General features: G+C 35.5%; 1 protein-coding gene across 1 annotated transcript in view; it reads left to right on the plus strand.

Moving 5' to 3' along the window:
- Cmtr1 (Cap methyltransferase 1) overlaps nt 1-20,393 on the plus strand; it is a 63,989-nt gene that overhangs the window by 30,247 nt on the left and 13,349 nt on the right. The window contains exons 8-12 of the mRNA XM_069828743.1: nt 4,089-4,207; nt 4,291-4,387; nt 7,180-7,312; nt 8,731-8,913; nt 16,074-16,279. Of these exons, the coding sequence (XP_069684844.1) occupies nt 4,089-4,207; nt 4,291-4,387; nt 7,180-7,312; nt 8,731-8,913; nt 16,074-16,279 (738 nt within the window). The remainder of the gene's footprint in view (nt 1-4,088; nt 4,208-4,290; nt 4,388-7,179; nt 7,313-8,730; nt 8,914-16,073; nt 16,280-20,393) is intronic.

Consider the following 20,393-nt stretch of genomic DNA (forward strand, 5'->3'; position numbering starts at 1 on the left):
ATCTTAAAATTCATTCTTGCCCAAACTGGACATTTAAATCCAAGCTCAAGGAATTTAAATATGAGGCCATTAGGTTAATGGGTATGTGTACAAACAAAATTGTCTGATTTTGGGCACAGAGAACTCATGAGCGATCCATGAGAAAGTGTTCCATGCAGAACGAGCCATTGTTTGGTGCGGATTTTGGTGTGATTGGGGCTTACTTTTTTCGAGGATGAGGTCGGAAATGTAATAATAATGAATGGTGAACTTTACCGCAACGCAATAATGGAGTTTTTGTGGCTTCAGTTGAATGGTATGGATCTGGGAAGAACGAAGTTTCAGCAGGTTAGCGTAACTAGTCACAATTTGTGCAAAACAATTGATTTGTCGTGAGAAAAATTTCCTGCCCATGTCATCTCACATAACAGCAACTAGAATCAACCACTGATATCTTATAATTTGACACTATGTGATTACTTTCTTTGAGGCTTTGTGAAATCTCGTGTTTATGTCAATGGTCCAGAAACAATCCTGAGCTCAAGGCGAAAACGTTCAACAAGCTCTCCATTTTCCTCACAGAAAGTGTGATGGAAAGTATTAAAATTTTATCATTGTGCGAAGTATAAAGAGAGAATATTGTAATGTTTAAAAAATCCGACTGCGAGACATTTTTTCAGCATCTCCTAATTCTTTCTCTTTTCATTTTACTTTTCCGAAGTTCCAGGTAAATTTTCTTAGTCCTGGAAATGAGTTCTTTGATTGAAAGTTATCTCAAGGATCATTATGACGCGGCTTTCTGCTTGGTTAGCTGTGCTTGTTAATACTATTGCCAGGTCAGGTTTGATGATATATCTTGTGTAGTACAGGATGAACCAGCCAGGGCTAGACTTCTAACCACATTATGGTGGCTGATTCATACATAACGACACTACTATATGAGGAGGATTTGTTCTGCACTTTTGCGTAATGATGTACTTGCTGAATTCACAATTCATGTTCCAAATGACGTCCTCGTGATATCTGACAGGCTGCATATCTCCTGAAGACATGTCCAGCAACTTGCCGCAGTTCGTTCTCCGAAGTGCTTGAATTTATGTCATGTAGCAGTTATTCGTGAAAACAGTGTGGATGTTCACTGTCCCAGTAACAATTGTTTTGAGTGTTCACGTAACCACTGAGGTGGAACCATGCTTCATCACTTAAAAAAATTAAGGTGGGGTCAAGTAGTTCATCGTACTTTGGAACCACATGCAAAACCTAAGTCTGCTCTCATAATCATGTTCCATTAAACTCTGAGCTATATTAATTTTGTAAGGTTTTAATTTTAATTGTTTCATACCTCTTATCACTGAAGGCTGTGACACCCCTACCTGCTGAGCTACACAGCTGGATGATGTCATAAAACCTTTCTCTAGTCAGTGGCCAATTTCATCTAACATCTCCTCAGTGAGAACACGCTTCACACATGTTCGTTTCTGCTCCAATACTGATCCAGTTGTACGAAATTTCTTCACTAAACTGTAAATCATTGCTTAGAAGGCTCTGGCGAAACAGGGAATGACTGACATAAGTTTGTTACAACTGTTCTCGAAGATTTGTATTTCACAAAGTTGTCGTTGTTGAAGGCTATATTTCATAATTGACACACAACTGCACTCTAAATGTACGGTATACAGCTGCATCCTCACTATGTGAACATGTTTACATAACTAAACACGAAATGTACACGAGCAAGAGGTCTAATCACTATGATGGCACAGCAGTTACTACGCATACATCTTTTTGCTGCCACTAGTCTCGTCCTGGCTGACTCACTCTATATAAATAACTTGGGCTGTCTGAAAGATTGTACATTATGTTGACATTGTTGGAATCTATGAACGCTTTTAATTTTCTCTCTTGCTTCATTTTTGCAATTATAACTCCCATCTGAAAGATGTAGTATTAATGTCTCCAATTGTGATGACGTTATTCCTGACTTCTGAATTACCCAGAGTAAAGATGTCGTTATTGGAAAGATAGTAAATTCCATACATATTGAATTTCTTGCTTATTTATTTTATTTATTATCTATTTGATTTGTGTTATGTGTTGATGTCTTTATCACTACTGGAATTCTACTTGGTACTAGACATCTTCTGTGTAAAGGATAAAGACTCCACTCTGGTATGTTGTAATGTTTTTTACTTTCATTTCTATTGTAACATGTGCAGTTACCAATGTTTTCATATAGATGTGTGAACTGTGATATGAAGTTTCTATGTAAGAAGATTTTATGCACATATTACAATGAATCATACAGAACAGGGAGATATCCACATGTGTGTGTGTGTGTTAGTGTGTGTGCATGCATGTGCTTTTTCTCTGAAATAAATAGAAGTGGAGAAGCACTTGATGAATCATCAAAATAGTGTGTAGTGATCTTTTACAATAGAGTAGATTCCTTAAATGGAAGTTCAATCTGTATCATGTTCAAATTATTCTTTCTTATCCCAAAGAAAACTGAGAATTTTGGGCATTCTTTTTTCTTTCTTGAAAAGTCTATGAATTTTCGAAGAGAAAGGTTAGGCAGTGGTTGCACACAATTAATTTGATATTAGGATACATAAATCAGCAGTTGTATTAGTTAGTGTGTAAATGTGTAACGAGATAGTATGCGCCATTTACATGGCACCAATGCTTTAAGGAGAATTGAAGCATTTGGATGCATGTGCAGCCATTTGCTAGAACATATATTGTCTTGCGAGAAATTTCAGGAAATTAAATCCAGTAGCATCGCAAAGTTCGTGTCACATTACGATTTTCTGGGTTGATTTCGAGCTCATGGGATGCAGAATGGACCAGTTGTGCCTAAGTGCTATAGTTGAAATATACATCCTAGAATAATAATAAGAAGAAAAACCACTTGGTACTGCATAGCATTTCACTGCTCGTTCCTTTTTGTTTATGAAGCAGTTCTCTGCTCTTAATGTATGTGTATATGTATATACAACCATCCCTCCTATTTGCCAGATTTGTTACTGGCACACTTTTCTCTTTTTGAAAGTGAAACTGGTCTTAAAAGGATAGCATTTCAGCTAAATTGGCAACATACAGTGTAGTGAGACTTCGAGAATTTGTGTTAATAATTTTAGCATTATAAGAAGTTGGGAAGTTACAGAGTGTATATTGAAAATCGATTGATTAGTTTCTAATACTGAGAACTTGGCAACTAACTCAGTGGTGTTTTGGAAGTGATCTCCACGTATTTGATATACTTTTTTAATATTATGTACCTTGTAAATACAAAAGGCTGTGGACTAATGAGATTTTAAAGCAAGATATTTACACGCTTTTTTTTTTACTAGAGACCTCCACAATGTTTGCCATGGTGACCTTTGTTACAGAGATTTGATAACAGAAGAACAGCAGTACCAGACATTGAATTTCGTCTTTTTTTTTTATTTGTTAGTGAACTAAAGATTATTTCACGTGCAGTAAGTCTACTGTTTCGGCATAATAATTTCTTTACTTCCTCATCTGATAGAAACCACACTAAGAATTTTACTATTTAATAATCATTCAATCTCAGCCAAGATTAAACCTTCGCCACCATTATATGTAGTTGAGACAATAGGCATGTTTGCCTGTGAATGGGGAGCTATGCTCAAGCATGAGTTTCGATTCTTGCTTCCACTGATTACCGAGATAGGTTTTTCCCGAGTTTTTCCCCAACTGTAAGGGGAATGTCAGATAGTCTCATGCCGAATCTTCGGGTTCATCTCGCTATCACCAATTCCATCGATGCTAAATAATCTAGTAGTTGATATGGCATTGTTATAATTTTAAAAAGTTAAACCTGTGATTCTTGGGTTCGGAGGTAAACATTGTGATCACTGAAACATGTAGGACAGTCTTTCTTATATTCAGAAAGTTTGTAATAAAATCTTCTTCTCATTTTTCGTAATAAATACAGTCTCCCTACTTAATGTGCTTATTGTGTATGCTTAAAAAAATTCGCTAACACGGAGTAAAGCTCACTGAATACATTCATACTATTAGAAACCACCAGACACTAATGAAAGGACAAGCAGGAATTCTTCTTGTATCTTGTGCTTTGTTTTCAGGTGTGAATGGTGTGGATGGAGATGGAAATGTCTTTAATCCTGATAACATCTCAATATTCACTCAATTTGTGATGGACCAGACTCACAATTTGGGTGTACACTTCATGATGGCTGATGGTGTAAGTAGCTCTCTTCACCTATGAGTTTCCAGTTGTCAGGTGTACTATAAACGTCTGACTTATGTGTTATTTGTGTGTGACAGGGCTTCTCTGTGGACGGACAGGAGAACATCCAAGAGATATTATCCAAGCAGCTGTATCTTTGCCAGTTCCTTGTATCTCTCTTCATTGTGAGAGAAGGTTAGTTTGTATGTAAAATAATCTACAGTAAATTAACATAAACTTTTGCAAAAAAAAATAAAAAAATAAAAAATAAAAAAAATAAACAAAATAAGGGAGAGAAATAGAAATATCACAATACAATTTATATCTATAATATAGCAGAGCATAATGTAATATAATCTATATAAGATATCAAGACACTTCTAAACTCGAAAGGAAACCTCCTGCATATGAACAGCGTGGAAACCTGCTATCACCATGCTTCGACCAACTAAAACACAGCATGCGTTCGGGACTAGGAACTAGCTCCTGATTGGCCCGCTGTGGGAAGTCCTACTCACTGCTTATATACTGGCTAGACATGGTCCCACAGCACTTCAGTTCCGAAGAAGATGACAGAGATAATCATCAAAAGCTTGGAAGCAACTATCCAACTCACCTGGCTGAGAACCCGAGAAGAATTATTCCATATTCAATGCCGAGAAAGCCAAGTTCTACATTTTGCAGAATTCCTTCTGTATGAGAGTATTTGCCTGACACTATAGACTGAAATTGTCATGAACATTATGTAAACTTTCCATGATTGCCTACCATTAAACTGGTGCCCATATTACAGAAAACATCTTACCTATATAGAAGCTTAACTGTCACCCAGTATATCTGATAAAATCGAAGTAAAACCCTGACCTGATCATTACGAGCGCTAATTGTTAGTAAAGTCAGAGAGGGGGAGGGGGAGGGGAAGGAAAGAAACAAAGAGATACACGCGCAGTGTTGCCCTATTCTCTACAACTTGCACTGTAAATAAATACACGGCTAATATGGTTTCTGAAATATACATTAATGACATATTCTTACTTCTGTGGATGCAACAGAAGCCTCGACATAACTTTTCTATCCCAAATTTTCTACACCAAAAACTTAATTACAACAGCTCACGTCACTTCCTTCGTCTTCGGAAATTGTCTCCTAGTCACTGCCACTCTATCACCAGCATGTACAATAAGTTCATTGATAATTTTCTTTGAGCAACCCATTTCTAGTCCAATATTGGGCTCATAACTTATTGATATATGCACACTGTGACTGTCACAAATGCCTCTCTTTGTGATGTGTTCGTTATTTGTGGGTAACTGGTTAACATTTTCATCTGCAACCCTTCACTTGACAGCACTCCAAATATATTCAATGAGATTTAAATCACAATGGTGAGGAGGGAACCTTACCACAATATGACCCATGAATTTCAAGTACCGGTAATCATCTATAACATATACAGAACCAGGTTTATTTAACTTTACTAAATTCAGTAATTCATATTTTTGAAAATCTATTTGTATACTTACTGACTCCAAGAAGGCTATATTTAACATAATTAAATATGTACCAAACCTATACGCACATAGAATTATTTCAATTCAGAAACAACTAAGTAAACTAAAAAAAAACTCCAAGAGGAAATAACATTTCAGTGGATACCTAGCGTTGTGGTATACCTGGAAATGAGAAAGTTGATAATATTGCAAAACAGGCAACATATTTGCAACCAAGACCTCTTCAAGTGATATCTCTATCCAGTGCTTTTGCTTCAGTAAAGTCTCATTTTATAAACCTATGGATCAACAATTGCTCTCTTCTGACAAAAGAAAAATTTTACAGTCTGTGCAAAAGAAACCAAGTGATCTGGAAATGTACAAAAACTTGCCCAGACATGTTCAAACATTTTTAACAAGAGCCAGAACAGGTTACATTGTTACACAATTGTACCTACACTGATTTCACATTTCTGATAATCCTACTTGTCTGTGGTGTAATAATCATGATGAAGATCTGGAGCACATTCTTCTATACTGTCCATCCATAAACCACAAAAGAAGTAAATTAAAATCATCAGTACCAGTTGCAGAAGACACAGCCTTGCAGTATATATTGACTACACCCCACCTCTGGCTACTAGCAACAGGCATCTACAATGAACACCGATCGAAATACCCTTCATTTCTCGTGAAAAACAACTGAATAGACTACAGTGGACTATAGTGGACTTTATGTTGTCAGCAAACAGCTGGATACATTAAGATCTGAATTTCATGTTTCTTATTGGCTAATGTTGGCGGGGGGGGGGGGGGGGAGTATTTATTTGGCTGCTGTGGTACAAGGCATTATCCATCACAGTGATGGAGTACTGTGGAATGTTCGGTACTGTGTTCTAATCCATGTAGTGAAGTTTGTACTTTTCATCTCGTCATAGTAGTCTCCACATTTGGTTTTAGATTTACACATGAATAATCTCCAGGAACAAAGCCTTTCTCACTGCCAGCATGAACTATATTCCACCTCTACCTATATTGTCAATGGTCAGAACTCCCTGGAGAGAGAAAGAGGAAAAACGAGAAGTTGGCGTATTTTACAGAGTTTTACTTCAAGTTGTCAGGCTATAGATTGTCTCTTACTCCAATCATTTGGGTAACAATGAGTCTCACATAGTGTACCATTAATTTATGGCTAGAGCATCTTAGGGTTTTCCCATTTCTCCTGTCATTATTCCACCATTTTTCTGCAATTCACAGTCATTCTTAAATCATTAATGCAAAGGCAATGAAAAAGTTCCGCATTATATCACCCTCACGGACAGCTTCCTACATAAGTATTCCATACAATAAACAACTCTAGGAATCCCTAGAGTTGGCACTGTTACCTCAGTCATCAATTGTGATACGATGTGATGATGCAATTCAGTTACAGGTGGTGTTGTGTACAAGGCAACATGCTTCAGATTTGAGAAATTGTTCCATTTTTTCTTGTTGCAGGTGGTCACTTTGTATGCAAGCTTTTTGACTTATTTACTCCATTTAGTGTTGGGTTGGTGTATCTAATGTACAAATCTTTTCGAAAGATAAGCATTCACAAACCGAACACAAGTCGTCCTGCCAACTCTGAAAGGTAAGTTTGTATGATAATTTTGTAACATGAGATGAATTAACAAATTGTAGTTAATTATACAGTGAAACTCCTATCCGGTATTCCCAAGACATTTTATTATTATTATTTTTTTTTTTTTTCACATTTCTTATTCCTCAGACTGTCTTTTTATTGCTTTAGCCATCCAAAAATAATTAATGATCTGGGCCACAAATTTACCGCAGTAATCATTTTTAGAACAAAGAAAAATATGTTTGAATTTTTCACATTTACAGCAGTTGTTATTGAGATGAAATAGTAAAAGCTACGTGATATTTTTGGGCTATACAGGGTGTCTCATAAATACGTTGACAAACCTTTGTGGCATGTTCCTCACAACGAAACAAGAAAAAAAGTTCATATAAACATATGTCCGAAAATCCTTAGTATTTTAGTTATTAATGAAAGAACATATGAAACATCTGTTAGTTATTGTCAGCTTGGTAGCAAGTGTTGCAACTTTAATCAATTCAGAAACTCATAACAATGAAAGTTTACGTTCAGCGCATTTCGAGGTACAATTCAATAACTTAACTTAAGTTTGAACCGATAATAATATTAATTTTGTTAGATAATCGAATGTTGTTATCGATACAAGTCTGCTGATGCATCCATTGTATCCTAGATGGCTATATGTTTCCAAGGAGACTTGTTTACTACAGGAGAACATTTTGAACATTTGTTGCGTTTTATCTGGCTGTATATTTTGAAAGATTTGATTTAGATATTCACACAACACTCAACAATATATTCAAGTCCACACCTGTGGAGTAATGGCTAGCGCATCTGGCCGTGAAACCAGGTGGCCTGGGTTCGATTCCCGGTTGGGGCAAGTTACCTGGTTGAGGTTTTTTCCGGGGTTTTTCCCAACCCAATAAGAGCAAATGCTGGGTAACTTTCGGTGCTGGACCCCGGACTCATTTCATCGGCATTATCACCTTCATCTCATTCAGATAAATAACTTGAGATGTTGATAAAGCGTCGTAAAATAACCTACTAAAATAAAATGAAAATATATTCAATGTGTATATGTATATATCAGTGTTAACAGTATTCAGAAACTGTTGTTGAATATGGCCATAAAGTCATTTAAATATGTGCTTCTGCATATATGACTTATATGTCTAAAATGCAGGTAGTAGGCCATTGACAATGCAATGAGGAGAGTTTGGCCGACACTGTGGATCATATCTCGGCATAGCTCAGTTGGAAAGAGTGCTCAGTGCGCAGAGCTAATTTTTCTCAAATTAATAGGTAATCTACATTTTGACTACTAACATAAAATATTAGTCTTGATTATTCAATGAGGATGGCGAGACCTCATATATGAATATATGTATATTACTTGAAGCATTTGAAAAGATAAAGGTTATGAGAATTTGAAATATTTGGTTTTACAGGTATATAATTTGTAAGTGGAAGAGAAAAGACTGTGATTCTATAGCCGACTATATGTATCATATCAATGAACTTCTGTGGAAGTATGGCACAACTACAGATCAAGACATTGTTGAAATAGTGCCATTAGAAATTATGACATCTGATGATAATTTCTACAACTACATAATTCAGTCAAATAACAGGTAAGGTAATATGTCTCTTTTGAGAATTCAAATCTGACAATGTTTAAGACATATGGTTTTCTTCTAGTTCTTCTGCTGTAGCTTCTACTCCTCTATTTACTCTCTTATTCCTTACTCCAGAAGGACTTTGTAACATAGTCTTGTAGCACTTGGACTTATTAATTTGGCCCATTCTGCGTCTCATTCACAGGGATTAAACTGTAAGTTCAGAGACAAGTTTAAATCAGCATAAATTTACTCCTAGTTCTTTTAAGTCATCAGGAAGGAACATTTCCCAATGTATACAGTACTTGATATTGGAATAGGATATATGATGGTTAGTTATTTTTCTCATCGACTAAACATGAAATGATATTGATACCCACGTCCTGGTGGTGTCTCTTTGGATGTTAATGACCTGTCATTATTCCTGTCAAATATTTATACCTCCTTTTTAGTAATAGAAGCTATTTAAATGGAGGCAGGCCATGATCTATCAATGAAGAATTTAACATGTTTCATAGGAAGTAGTAATCTTGTGTGGTTACTGTGCTTTGCAATGAAACCACATAATATTGACTCAGATCAGCCAAGAGAAAGAAAGTAAAATCAGCATAGATTTATGACATATAAAAGCTGGAAACTGGCAGAAGTGACAGAGGTGTTGGACTTTTTATATTATGCTCGAGGTTCCACAAAGAAACCATGAAACCAGACATTGTTATGATGTTAAAAAGTAAAATTCTTCAACATTTCGAGGTCTGTAACAGATATTAATAAATATAAAATTTCTTTGCTCACAAATCTTGAATAAAAGATTCATGTAAAAATCGAATATAATTTCCATTCCTTGTGAAATATGCTTCTCTTATGCTGGAATATATATATAAAAATGTTTATATTTGTAGTATTTTTTATGCTGAACTTTTTTTTCGCTTAAAAAGATTAAAATACTCTTTATTTAACAGAGATATGATTGATGAACTGTATATCAAAATTCCCATGTACTAGCTTCTTAATATGCCACATTAAATTAATTGTTCTGCTCTTCATTTTATTAATATTACTGTACTACCTTTTGGCACTTGGCTTCAGTACTCGCAATTTTAATAATCAAAACAGATTGCAACATTTGTACTTCGTCCATCCATTGAAAGTGGTTTATTTAATTGCACAAATAACTTAAATTAATAGTGATTTACTATTACTACCACTGCTGCTGCTGCTGCCACTGCCACCACTACTGTCCCATCCAGATGGCCCAGGTTCAATCCCTGTCCTGGCCGTGATGGAATTTGTGATAGACAAAGCAGACATTGCATAGGATTTTTCGCAGATACTCCTGTTCCTTCTTTCATTCCACGAACACCCTCCATCTTCCCTTCATTTCATCTATCATCTGCAGTAGTAAACAATAGGCTGGAGTGAAATCTTGGTGTTAGTATGGGCCTCTGGTGAAGACTGAGGAGTAAATCACCTTTCTTGCCTTTAGTCGCCCTTTTAAGGAGTTGTCATGTTTTGTTATTATTTGCAAATTACAAAGCATAAGTTAAATTTTGAGGGTAAATCTGGGGAAAATCAACTGAGACTTGAAGCTCATGGTGCTGAAACTGCAAGCTAAAGCTCAGGCTCTGCTGCAGCTACAGAGGTTCTCCACAGTATCACAAACACTGCAACAGCTGCAGAACTGATATGGACAATGAAGGCAGTCAGCAGCAATTATGCTACAGATCCATGCCAAAATATTGATGATGTGTTCCATTCTATGTACAGAAATAGTTTTCCAGAACATTTTTTCACTCTGACCTGAGGAAATGCATTACTTATTACAGATGGTCTATTACCTTATTTTCATAAGAGGATGTTGGAAGAGGTCCAATCATCGTACTATACTTCGAGTTATGATGAAACTACTAATGTTAAAGATGAAAAAGAACTACAAACAACCATTCACTTCTGGTCAGACACAAGAAAATAATTGAAGCAATTTCACTTGTAAATATACCCAAGGTAAATGTTTGATGCTTGATTCTGATGGTTCTAATGTACGTAGATGAGTCTTTGAACTTTTGAATGGTGAGGTGAGACAAACGCAGAATAAAGAACATATCAATAATGGTATATGTATTATTCATGTACTATAAAAGCAGAGCTGTATTCTGTTGCTTCATCTGCTGAGATATTTACGCAGTTTACAAAACCGTTTCAGAGTCAGGACACAAACTTTATAGCAAAACTGCTCATGTACTCCAGATTGTGATGGGACGCATCCTGAAGTCTTCTGTTGTGAAGAAGATAACAGTTCTCTCTGAATTTAACTACAAAGAAATCTTTATCTCAGCAAATTTTCTTCCTCTAAATGAAGTAGTGGTCACTGAAGAGGTTTAAGGGGAAATAGCAGACAAGATTTCCGTTCTATGCCAGGCTAAAAAAAAAACTATTTTACTGCCTGTAAACACATCATTGAGAAAAATTGCCTCTCAACAGTATTAGTGAAGGCATTTCGATTTCTGGATGCAGATGAAAGGAGAACAGAGAGAAGGTGTCAAGACATGTTTGAAGTGGCTAGAATGATGCCTTTTCATATCCCTGAAGATGTTCTGCTTGAAGAATGGAAGCTGCTTCAGTTAGAAAAAGATGAAATCAATAAAAATAACAGAATAAATACATATTGGCATCATCATATCTCCGAAAAGGATCATGTAGGTGACTATAAATTTCCACATATCGGTCCATATCCTCTTCCTTTATGCATAACAAGCATTTAGGAGAAATCAATAAGCCGATTCGATGAGGATGTTTACTGAGCAATCGTGTCCTATAACCAATCTGAACATGATGACAGCAGCTTTTCGAGGTAGATCAGGAATTAAGTTTAAATCTTTCAGTGAATTTTTCCATTTAGAATTTTGGTGTTTCACTACTGAATTGTTGTGATGGTTGGAGTTAACTCTACTTTGTATAATCCTTTTAATAGATTCATATGAAAATTTGTAGTTTCTTTTATATTGATTTTGGTGAAAGAGGAACATAATAAAATCAAGGAAGCAGCTAAAGATTTGTCTATAGAAGATAGACAGTGACTTGGAAAAGCTCTAATAAAATTACTTAAAATAAGTAAAGTTGACTCATGGTATGCCTATGGCTATTCAAAGTATGAAGTCTGCAGAAAATGCTATATCCCAATAAGTTAATAATATATTATGCACTGAGCCTACAATGATAGTACGACTAATTAAGACGTGAGTATGTTTATGAAATGAGCTTAAGCGAGTTTTATAATTTTTATATGAGCATCTTAATTACCATTATAGACAAAATGCATATGACTGTTTTTGTTCGACTATAATTAAATGTCTAAGTTTTGAGTTTTTACAAATATCTTACCTTGTTACTTTAATGATAATGAAATTATGATCATGAGTGTATTTTCAGCATGTTCTCAACTAGCGCAACAGATGGCAGGCATGGAGCACTTTTGCATCTACACAGTATTCATTGATTTCTTGCAGGGCTTTGGTTTGGAATTTTTAACCTCAAAGCAACACACATTAAAACACAAGAAATGAACTCGATTTATTAGAGTATTAAAATTAACATGAACAGAATTTATTTTATTTTAAATACATGTTGTTGATTGTGCAGTTTGTGAAATTTATCTGAGGAATGGCTTCCAATTGAATGTTTGAATTTGGATTAATGTTTATCTCGAAATCAATGTCATTTTTAAAACTTACTCCTATCATTTTGGATTGCTGCTTTCAAAGCTTGCGAATTGCTGCGCTTACAATATTAGTCAATATCACATATGCTTAGTTGGAATAACATAATGAATAGCAGTACTTTAATATATGATGTTATTAAGATACAATTACGTCACATGTAATTAACGTGTTATAGTGTGGTCGAATAAAAAACAATAAAGGAATTCTTGAAAAGAGAAAATCGTTACTTGAAAAAAGAAAATTATTAGTACCAGTAACATATTTTCTGAAATGATCAAAGAAGGTTTATTAATGGTGAACAAGATTAATTATTTTCTTCCATTATGCCAGATGCTTCACATTATTTATTTTGAAATCAAAAATGAATTATTTTTTTAATAGTCACAAATTATTACTATGGTTTGTGGTGTAAATTAACCATTGGATATATGTTTCTTTCTTGCCATGTTATTTGCTATAACTTAAAAGTGAGATATTTTACAAATTATAATGTAAAAAAATCAAAATTAAATGCCATATCTCATCCAGGACCTTAAGTGATGTCACCTGGTTTCTTTGGTATGGGTGTTTAAAAATAAAGAAATGATTTGCCTGGAGTCTGATATTTTGAATACAAGAGAGTCACCTTTGTCATCTTTTTATAAAATTTCTGTCACTTTTTTCACTTTTCTTGACAGTCACACCCTGCTAGTGCTCATATAGGATTTAAGGGCTTGGGTCTCTTGATCCTGAGGTTTATCAGATACTTGTCCGAGGATCGGACCTGGTTGTCTGGACTGAGGCAAGGTGGCCTGTCTATCAGCATCAGATTCACGAATGCCTCTTGAGTCACCCATCAGATTTAGAACAATTATTATATTATATAAGTGGTTCGTTGAGAGCCTAGGTCATGGATTCATCCCGAATCTGGTCCTCAAAAAGATTAACCATCCATATCTCCGATCTTTTATGGAACTTCAGAGTGCCTTTATCGTTATGTGTACTGTTTTCAAAAACTCTGATTTGATATTATTGTGCTCATAATAGTTGGTGAAAACAATTACAGAAACACTTCTAATAACTATACTTACTTACAAATGGCTTTTAAGGAACCTGAAGGTTCATTGCTTCCCTCACTTAAGCCCGCCATCATTCCCTATCCTGTGCAAAATTAATCCACTCTCTATCATCATATCCCACCTCCCTCAAATCCATTTTAATATTATCCTCCCATCTACGTCTCGGCCTCCCCAAAGGTCTATTTCCTTCCTGTCTCCCAACTAACACTCTATATGCATTTCTGGATTAGCCCATACATGCTACATGCCCTGCCCATCTCAAACGTCTGGATTTAATGTTTCTAAATATGTCAGGTGAAGAATACAATGCGTGCAGTTCTGTGTTGTGTAATTTTTTCCATTCTCCTGTAACTTCATCCCTCTTAGCTCCAAATATTTTCCTAAGAACCTTATTCTCAAACACCCTTAATCTCTATTCCTCTCTCAAAGTGAGAGTCCAAGTTTCACAACCATACTGAACAACCAGTAATATAAATGTTTCATAAATTCTAACTTTCAGATTTTTTGACAGCAAACTGGATAATAAAAGCTTCTTAACCGAATAATAACAGGGATTTCCCATATTTATTATTTGAATTTTTCCACCTCTTCGAAGGATAAATCTCCAATTTTTATATTTCCATTTCGTACAATATTCTGGTCACAAGACATAATCATATACTTTGTCTTTTCGGGATTTACTTCCAAACCTATTGCTTTACTTGCTTCAAGTAAAATTTCCATGTTTTCCCTAATCGTTTGTGGATTTTCTCCTAACATATTCATGTCATCCACATAGACAAGAAGCTGATGTAACCCTTTCAATTCCAAACCCTGTCTGTTATCCTGAACTTTTCTAATGGCATATTCTAGAGCGAAGTTAAAAAGTAAAGGTGATAGTTCATCTCCTTGCTTTAGCCCGCAGTGAATTGGAAAAGCATCAGAAACTGGCCTATACAGACTCTGCTGTAAGTTTCACTGAGACACATTTTAATTAATCGAACTAGTTTCTTGGGAATACCAAATTCAATAAGAATATCATATAATACTCCTCTCTTAACCAAGTCATATGCCTTTTTGAAATCTATGAATAACTGATGTACTGTACCCTTATACGCCCATTTTTTCTCCGATATCTGTCGAATACAAAAAATCTGATCAATAGTCGATCTATTACGCCTAAAACCTCACTGATGATCCCCAATAATTTCATCTACATACGGAGTTAATCTTCTCAAAAGAATATTGGACAAAATTTTGTACGACGTCAACAAAAGTGATATTCCTCGAAAGTTACCACAGTTAGTCTTGTCTTAAAAATAGGTACAATTATGAACTCCTTCCATTCGTGTCAGAAAATCAGTCCCATTCCGAGGCTTATTGTAGGGATTCGTAACAAACTGTTTTTTATGGTGATGGGTTGTTAGCTCTTCGCTCAACCCCCAAGCTGGAGGACCACCCCTTATGGGCTGCCCATGACTGCTTATTCAATATATTCGCAGCTACCCTCCATATCTCGAGCCGTCTCCTCTATCCTCAACCTGAGGACGCGCCATGCCGTGATGATAGGGACCCACAATATATGGGTAATAGTAGTTTTGTATTAATAACTATTACTACAATAATATTGTAGTTAATAATTAGTCTATTTACATGATGTTAAATGGCGGCCGGGTAGCTCAGTTGGTAGAGCAGCTGGCTACGGACTGAAAGGTCCGGGGTTCGATCCCAGGTGGTGACAGGATTTTTTCTCGTTGCCAAACTTTCAGAACGACCCCAAGGTTCACTCAGCCTTCTATAAAATTGAGTACCGGGTCTTTCCCGGGGGTAAAAGGCGGTCAGAGCGTGGTGCCGACCACACCACCTCATTCTAGTGCCGAGGTCATGGAAAGCATGGGGCTCTACCTCCATGCCCCCCAAGTGTCTTCATGGCATGTTACGGGGATACCTTTACCTTACATGATGTTAAATAGTGTCTTAAATAATGTATTTCTCAATTTTCGTATCATGATCCTAATTCATTAAAAATGTTTATCTTTATTCATAGTATTCCCCTAAATGTTTTGAGCAGTGTATTTTTTAAGTCTATTGAATTTGGTTCTCAGACCACTAATTAATATTGGTAAGACTGTAGCATTTTGTGTTCCACATTGTTTGAATTTGTATACTTAAGTATAGGCCTACAAATCCAAAGAATGTGGAACACAAAATCTTTTACTTCAGTGATTTTTAACCTCTTTCGTAATAACATTTTTGCTGTTGTTCTACTTTTAAATGTTAGTCATAAACGTTGCAGTCTTAATTATTTTATCAGATGGGTGTTTATTTGCACAATTACTTAGAAATTCAATATAATTTTACTGAAATGTTATTGTTTGTTGCATCAGCGTGTCACAGTACATTGTCATCATGCTTGCAGTCTGGGGGAACGACAAGTTGTGAACTTAGTGAAGATTGCTGCATTTTGTCGAGACACAAATCTGACAGAGCCACAGCAAGCAGAAATGAAACGTCAATGTCTCAGTTACTGGGAGATTCCAGACAAGTTGCGCACTGCACCACCGCGAGTTGCTCCTGATGCCAAATGCGATGAGATTCTTAAAAAAAGCAAATCAGGAACATCAGGTGAGAAGTGTAAGATAACACAAGATTCGTAAACTGTGAGGAAGAATATGTTGTTTACATGCTGACAGTAGTATTGATGGTACCAAATACGTTATAAAATACTGTAATAGAATGCATGTTTCATGTAACATATGGTACATGAAGTGATAGGACCCTTGGCATAATCTAGGGCAATGGTATTCAACCGGGAGTAGGCAAAGAATTCTAAGGGAATACATAAAATTTAAAATAAGTATATATTTCATGAAAGTTTTATTTTGGATTGACTGTGTTAATAAAGGGAATATTGCTGTTTTTTTCAACTCTGAATATAGTGGACAAAATGAAGTTAGAATTGGTGATGGGGTTTTGGAAATCAAATGCCACCTAGAAAATCTTAGGATACAGTTTTTTTCAAATAATTTCCAGAAACTGAGAAAGAAGAGTTACACAAGACTGGATTACAAATTCGTTTTCCACTACAGCCATCAATTCTGAACTTTGAAATTGAAAGAAAGTCTGCTAAAAATGTCTGTTGATAGTCACTGAAAATAAAATTTGAAAACTTGTCAACTTGTGAATTTAGTGTTGTTTCTCTGCATTGACATCAATCAAAACGAAATAAAAAAATAATTTAAATCCAAATTCACCTCTGACATTCGCATTCACGAAAATCTGGCCAAGAATCGAGGAGCTGGCATGTGGAAAACAACCTCAGGCACCTCATTAACAGGTCAGAACCACTTAAGTTAATAAATTTTATATTCTCTATCTGTAATGTTCCTTTAATTATTTACCGGTATTTTATAGCATGATTATCTCTTTTATAGTTTAAAACTGGGTGATTTAATAATTGATAAATTGTTGAGTTTAATTTAGTTTAGATATAGTTATGTATAATTTGAAATAAGCTTAACAATTTTGGGGATATAAGCTTGAGTTTCCACTCAAGGGTTACAGCGAGAAAAAGGATTGAATACCACTGGTCTAGGAATACCGAGCAGAACTAGTGCTCCAGGACTGTGTTTGGACAAGGATTCAAATCCAACTTGAGCTGATTACTTGGTTGGATTTTTTTCCGAAGTTTTGCCAACTGTAAGGTGAATGTCAGATAATCCCGTGACGAATCCTCGAACTCATCACGTCAAATACGAATTTCATTAGTACTAGATAAAGGCACGGTTAATCCAGCATCGTAAAATAACAATTTTAGTAAAAAGTAAAGCGATATTCTTTTGAAATTTATGCATGTAATATGTAAATGTGTTTTTCAATGGAAAAATATTCTGCATTTTATATTTATATTTATAAAAGAAAAAGCGTTTTCTTATTTATGTTTACTCATTTTAAAGCTCACAAGATAACTGTAAATGAACTGTCAAAATCTTCTTTCAAACTGTGCACATTGTTACATCTCCATAGCAGACAGAGAAATATCTTTCCCTCTGAATGCCACCGTGTTGTCTTTCGACATTTCTGATCTTTTCTGGCAGTGGCTTATGTGTAACCCCTGATCACTTATTACAGATTGACCATTGCTATGCCAGAAACGGTAACATATGGAAAATAATGGACTACACATTGCCACAGTCGAGAAATGAACTTTCGAAACTGTTCATCTTGAATTAGTATGAACAATAAGATTTTTTTTTTTCGCCAGTAGTATAGAATATGAAATTAAGTTGTATCAATAAATTTTCTAAGTTTAGCATTAATTGTTTTAAGTATCTGTTGGAAAGATGGAATTACTTTTTTTGAAACTTGATGAAATTTTATTATACCTTAATAAATCGAAATTCAAGATAGTAACTGCAGATCATTTCAAAATAAATCTGTTGAATGTAAATTATTTCTCAATTTATTAGGATCATAAACGTATTGTTACAAATGATAGATTGAATCATTTTTATCTTAATAATTTAATGTAGGATGATTATTTCGGGAATTGTTACGGTATGCTTTAAATTCTGAGGATATTTTAATGCTTTTTTTTATATAAATTTGGAATATGTTTCCAGTCAGTCTTAAAAAGAGTAATTCAGAGAGACGCCTCAGCATATTTATTGACACATGCCAGAATTATTAAATATGAAAAAGAGAGTTCTTGCACTAACATACTGTTTATAAAGTAACCAAATATGAAGAAATGTATGTATTCTATATGAATTCAAAGACATACACCGCTTATTACACAGCAACACAAGGGAGTTGTACACCACAGCATGTTCGACTACATTGTAATCCATGACCACATGCATTTGAAGACTGCCAAATTATTATATCTTATTGAACATTTTAACCACCAGCACATTGTTCATCATTTTTACTGCTGTGTACTGGGTTAGTTTAGATTTTGTTGTCATGCATGTGTTCATAACCATAATATGTTTGTATTGGTTACCTTTTTAACTTCGTTTGACCAGACATATACTCCAATATACATGCCAGAGATATAAGTGTTCATCTTGTGTTTCCATCGCCATGAGACCTGAAGATGCCATACTTATGGCGAAAATGTTCGTCTTTCACTAGTATTACCTTATGTCATAATTTAATGACTTGAATGATTGTGCTTGATAAATAACTTTGACGGTAATAAACCCATATATATTCAGAATTGTATTAATTATACTTACGGACTCAACATGCCTTTGAAAAAGGTTGTACTGTATTATGAGTCAAATCTCAGTTCTAAAATATTAATTCAACTTTCATTATAAAATATAGAAAACTTTGGATTGTATTCTCTGCAGTATCTTAGGATATTTTGAAGATTGTTACTTTCTAGTGTTTTGGACTCAATGAGGCTATTTCTTTAGCCATGAATTTTGCAAGAGCCCAGTTATGTAAAGAATTCCATTTCTGAGGTAGAAACACCTATGAACCAGAATCCTGGCTTTTGATTTAAGCAAGAAATAGTAATTCTACAGGCAGCATTCTTAATGATTCATTATTTCTCTGTCTCTCTTTCTTCTCCCCACCTTTCTCCCTGTTTTTAGTTAAGGTGACTGGTCATGCATAAAGCTCTTGCTGTATGCTGCAGAATAATATGTTACAGTGTTTGCTGGTAAGACTGGGCTCTTTCCTATGAGGCAGTGATGATGGAGGAATGGTAGTACTCCAAGGAAATCTCTCCTAGCACTATCACTGTCCAACACAAATTTCACATAGATTTACCTGAATTTCAACCAGAACCTTCAGCATAAAAGGTTTGGCTGAAGTACAGGGTGGACCGCTCGAATGTACTTAATTTCAATTGTATGTGACTAGTGAACGGTTGAAGATAGAACCTTATGGTAACGTTTATATGAAAGGAAAACTCAACAAGTTTCGAATCCTGTCAGTAGATGGTGCGCAGACACGGTTTCTTTTCGTAGATTGTATCAATTGTCAAAATGGCGACACCGCAGATGAAAATGCAAACTGTGTTGTGATATGCGGAGTTTAAATCAATTGTTAGAGTTCAAAGGGAGTATCGGCGAGTGTTTAACCATGGTGCTCCAACTGCTGAAAACATTAAGAAGTGGCACGATACATTTTTAGCTACAGGATTGGTGTTCAAGAAGCATGGTGGTGGTCGTAGAATATCCGACAAAATGATAGCAAATGTTCAAGCCGCATATGAGCGAAACCCACGGAAGTCATTAAGAAGAGCTTCGTGGGAACTTCAAATACCAAAATCAACATTGCAACGAATTGTCCCCAAACGTCTCAAACTGTACACATACGAAGTGCAGTTAATGCAACGTCTGGAGCCGGATGACAAACCCGAACAAGTGGAATTCGCCAATACGATGCTAGACTGTCTCGGCACTGATCCTGATTTTATGTCCAAGATTTTCTTCTCGGACGAAGCCACGTTTCATGTGCAAGATTGGCCCCCAAGATCTCCGGATTTAACACTGCTCAATTTCTTTCTCTGGAGCTACGTGAAAGATAAAGTGTACGCAACCCCAGTCAGAGACCTTCGGGAGCGCATCATAGAGGCTATTGAGAGCATTCCAAAAGACGTGCTCCAACGTGCTTGGCAAGAAATCGTTCATCACCTCGATATCGTCACAATGACAGCTGGAGCTCATGTAGAGATATGATGATGTGCATATCGAAACTTGTTGAGTTTTCCTTTCATATAAAC

Source organism: Periplaneta americana, chromosome 6 (genome assembly GCF_040183065.1).
Source record: "Periplaneta americana isolate PAMFEO1 chromosome 6, P.americana_PAMFEO1_priV1, whole genome shotgun sequence".
NCBI lineage: Eukaryota > Metazoa > Arthropoda > Insecta > Blattodea > Blattidae > Periplaneta > Periplaneta americana.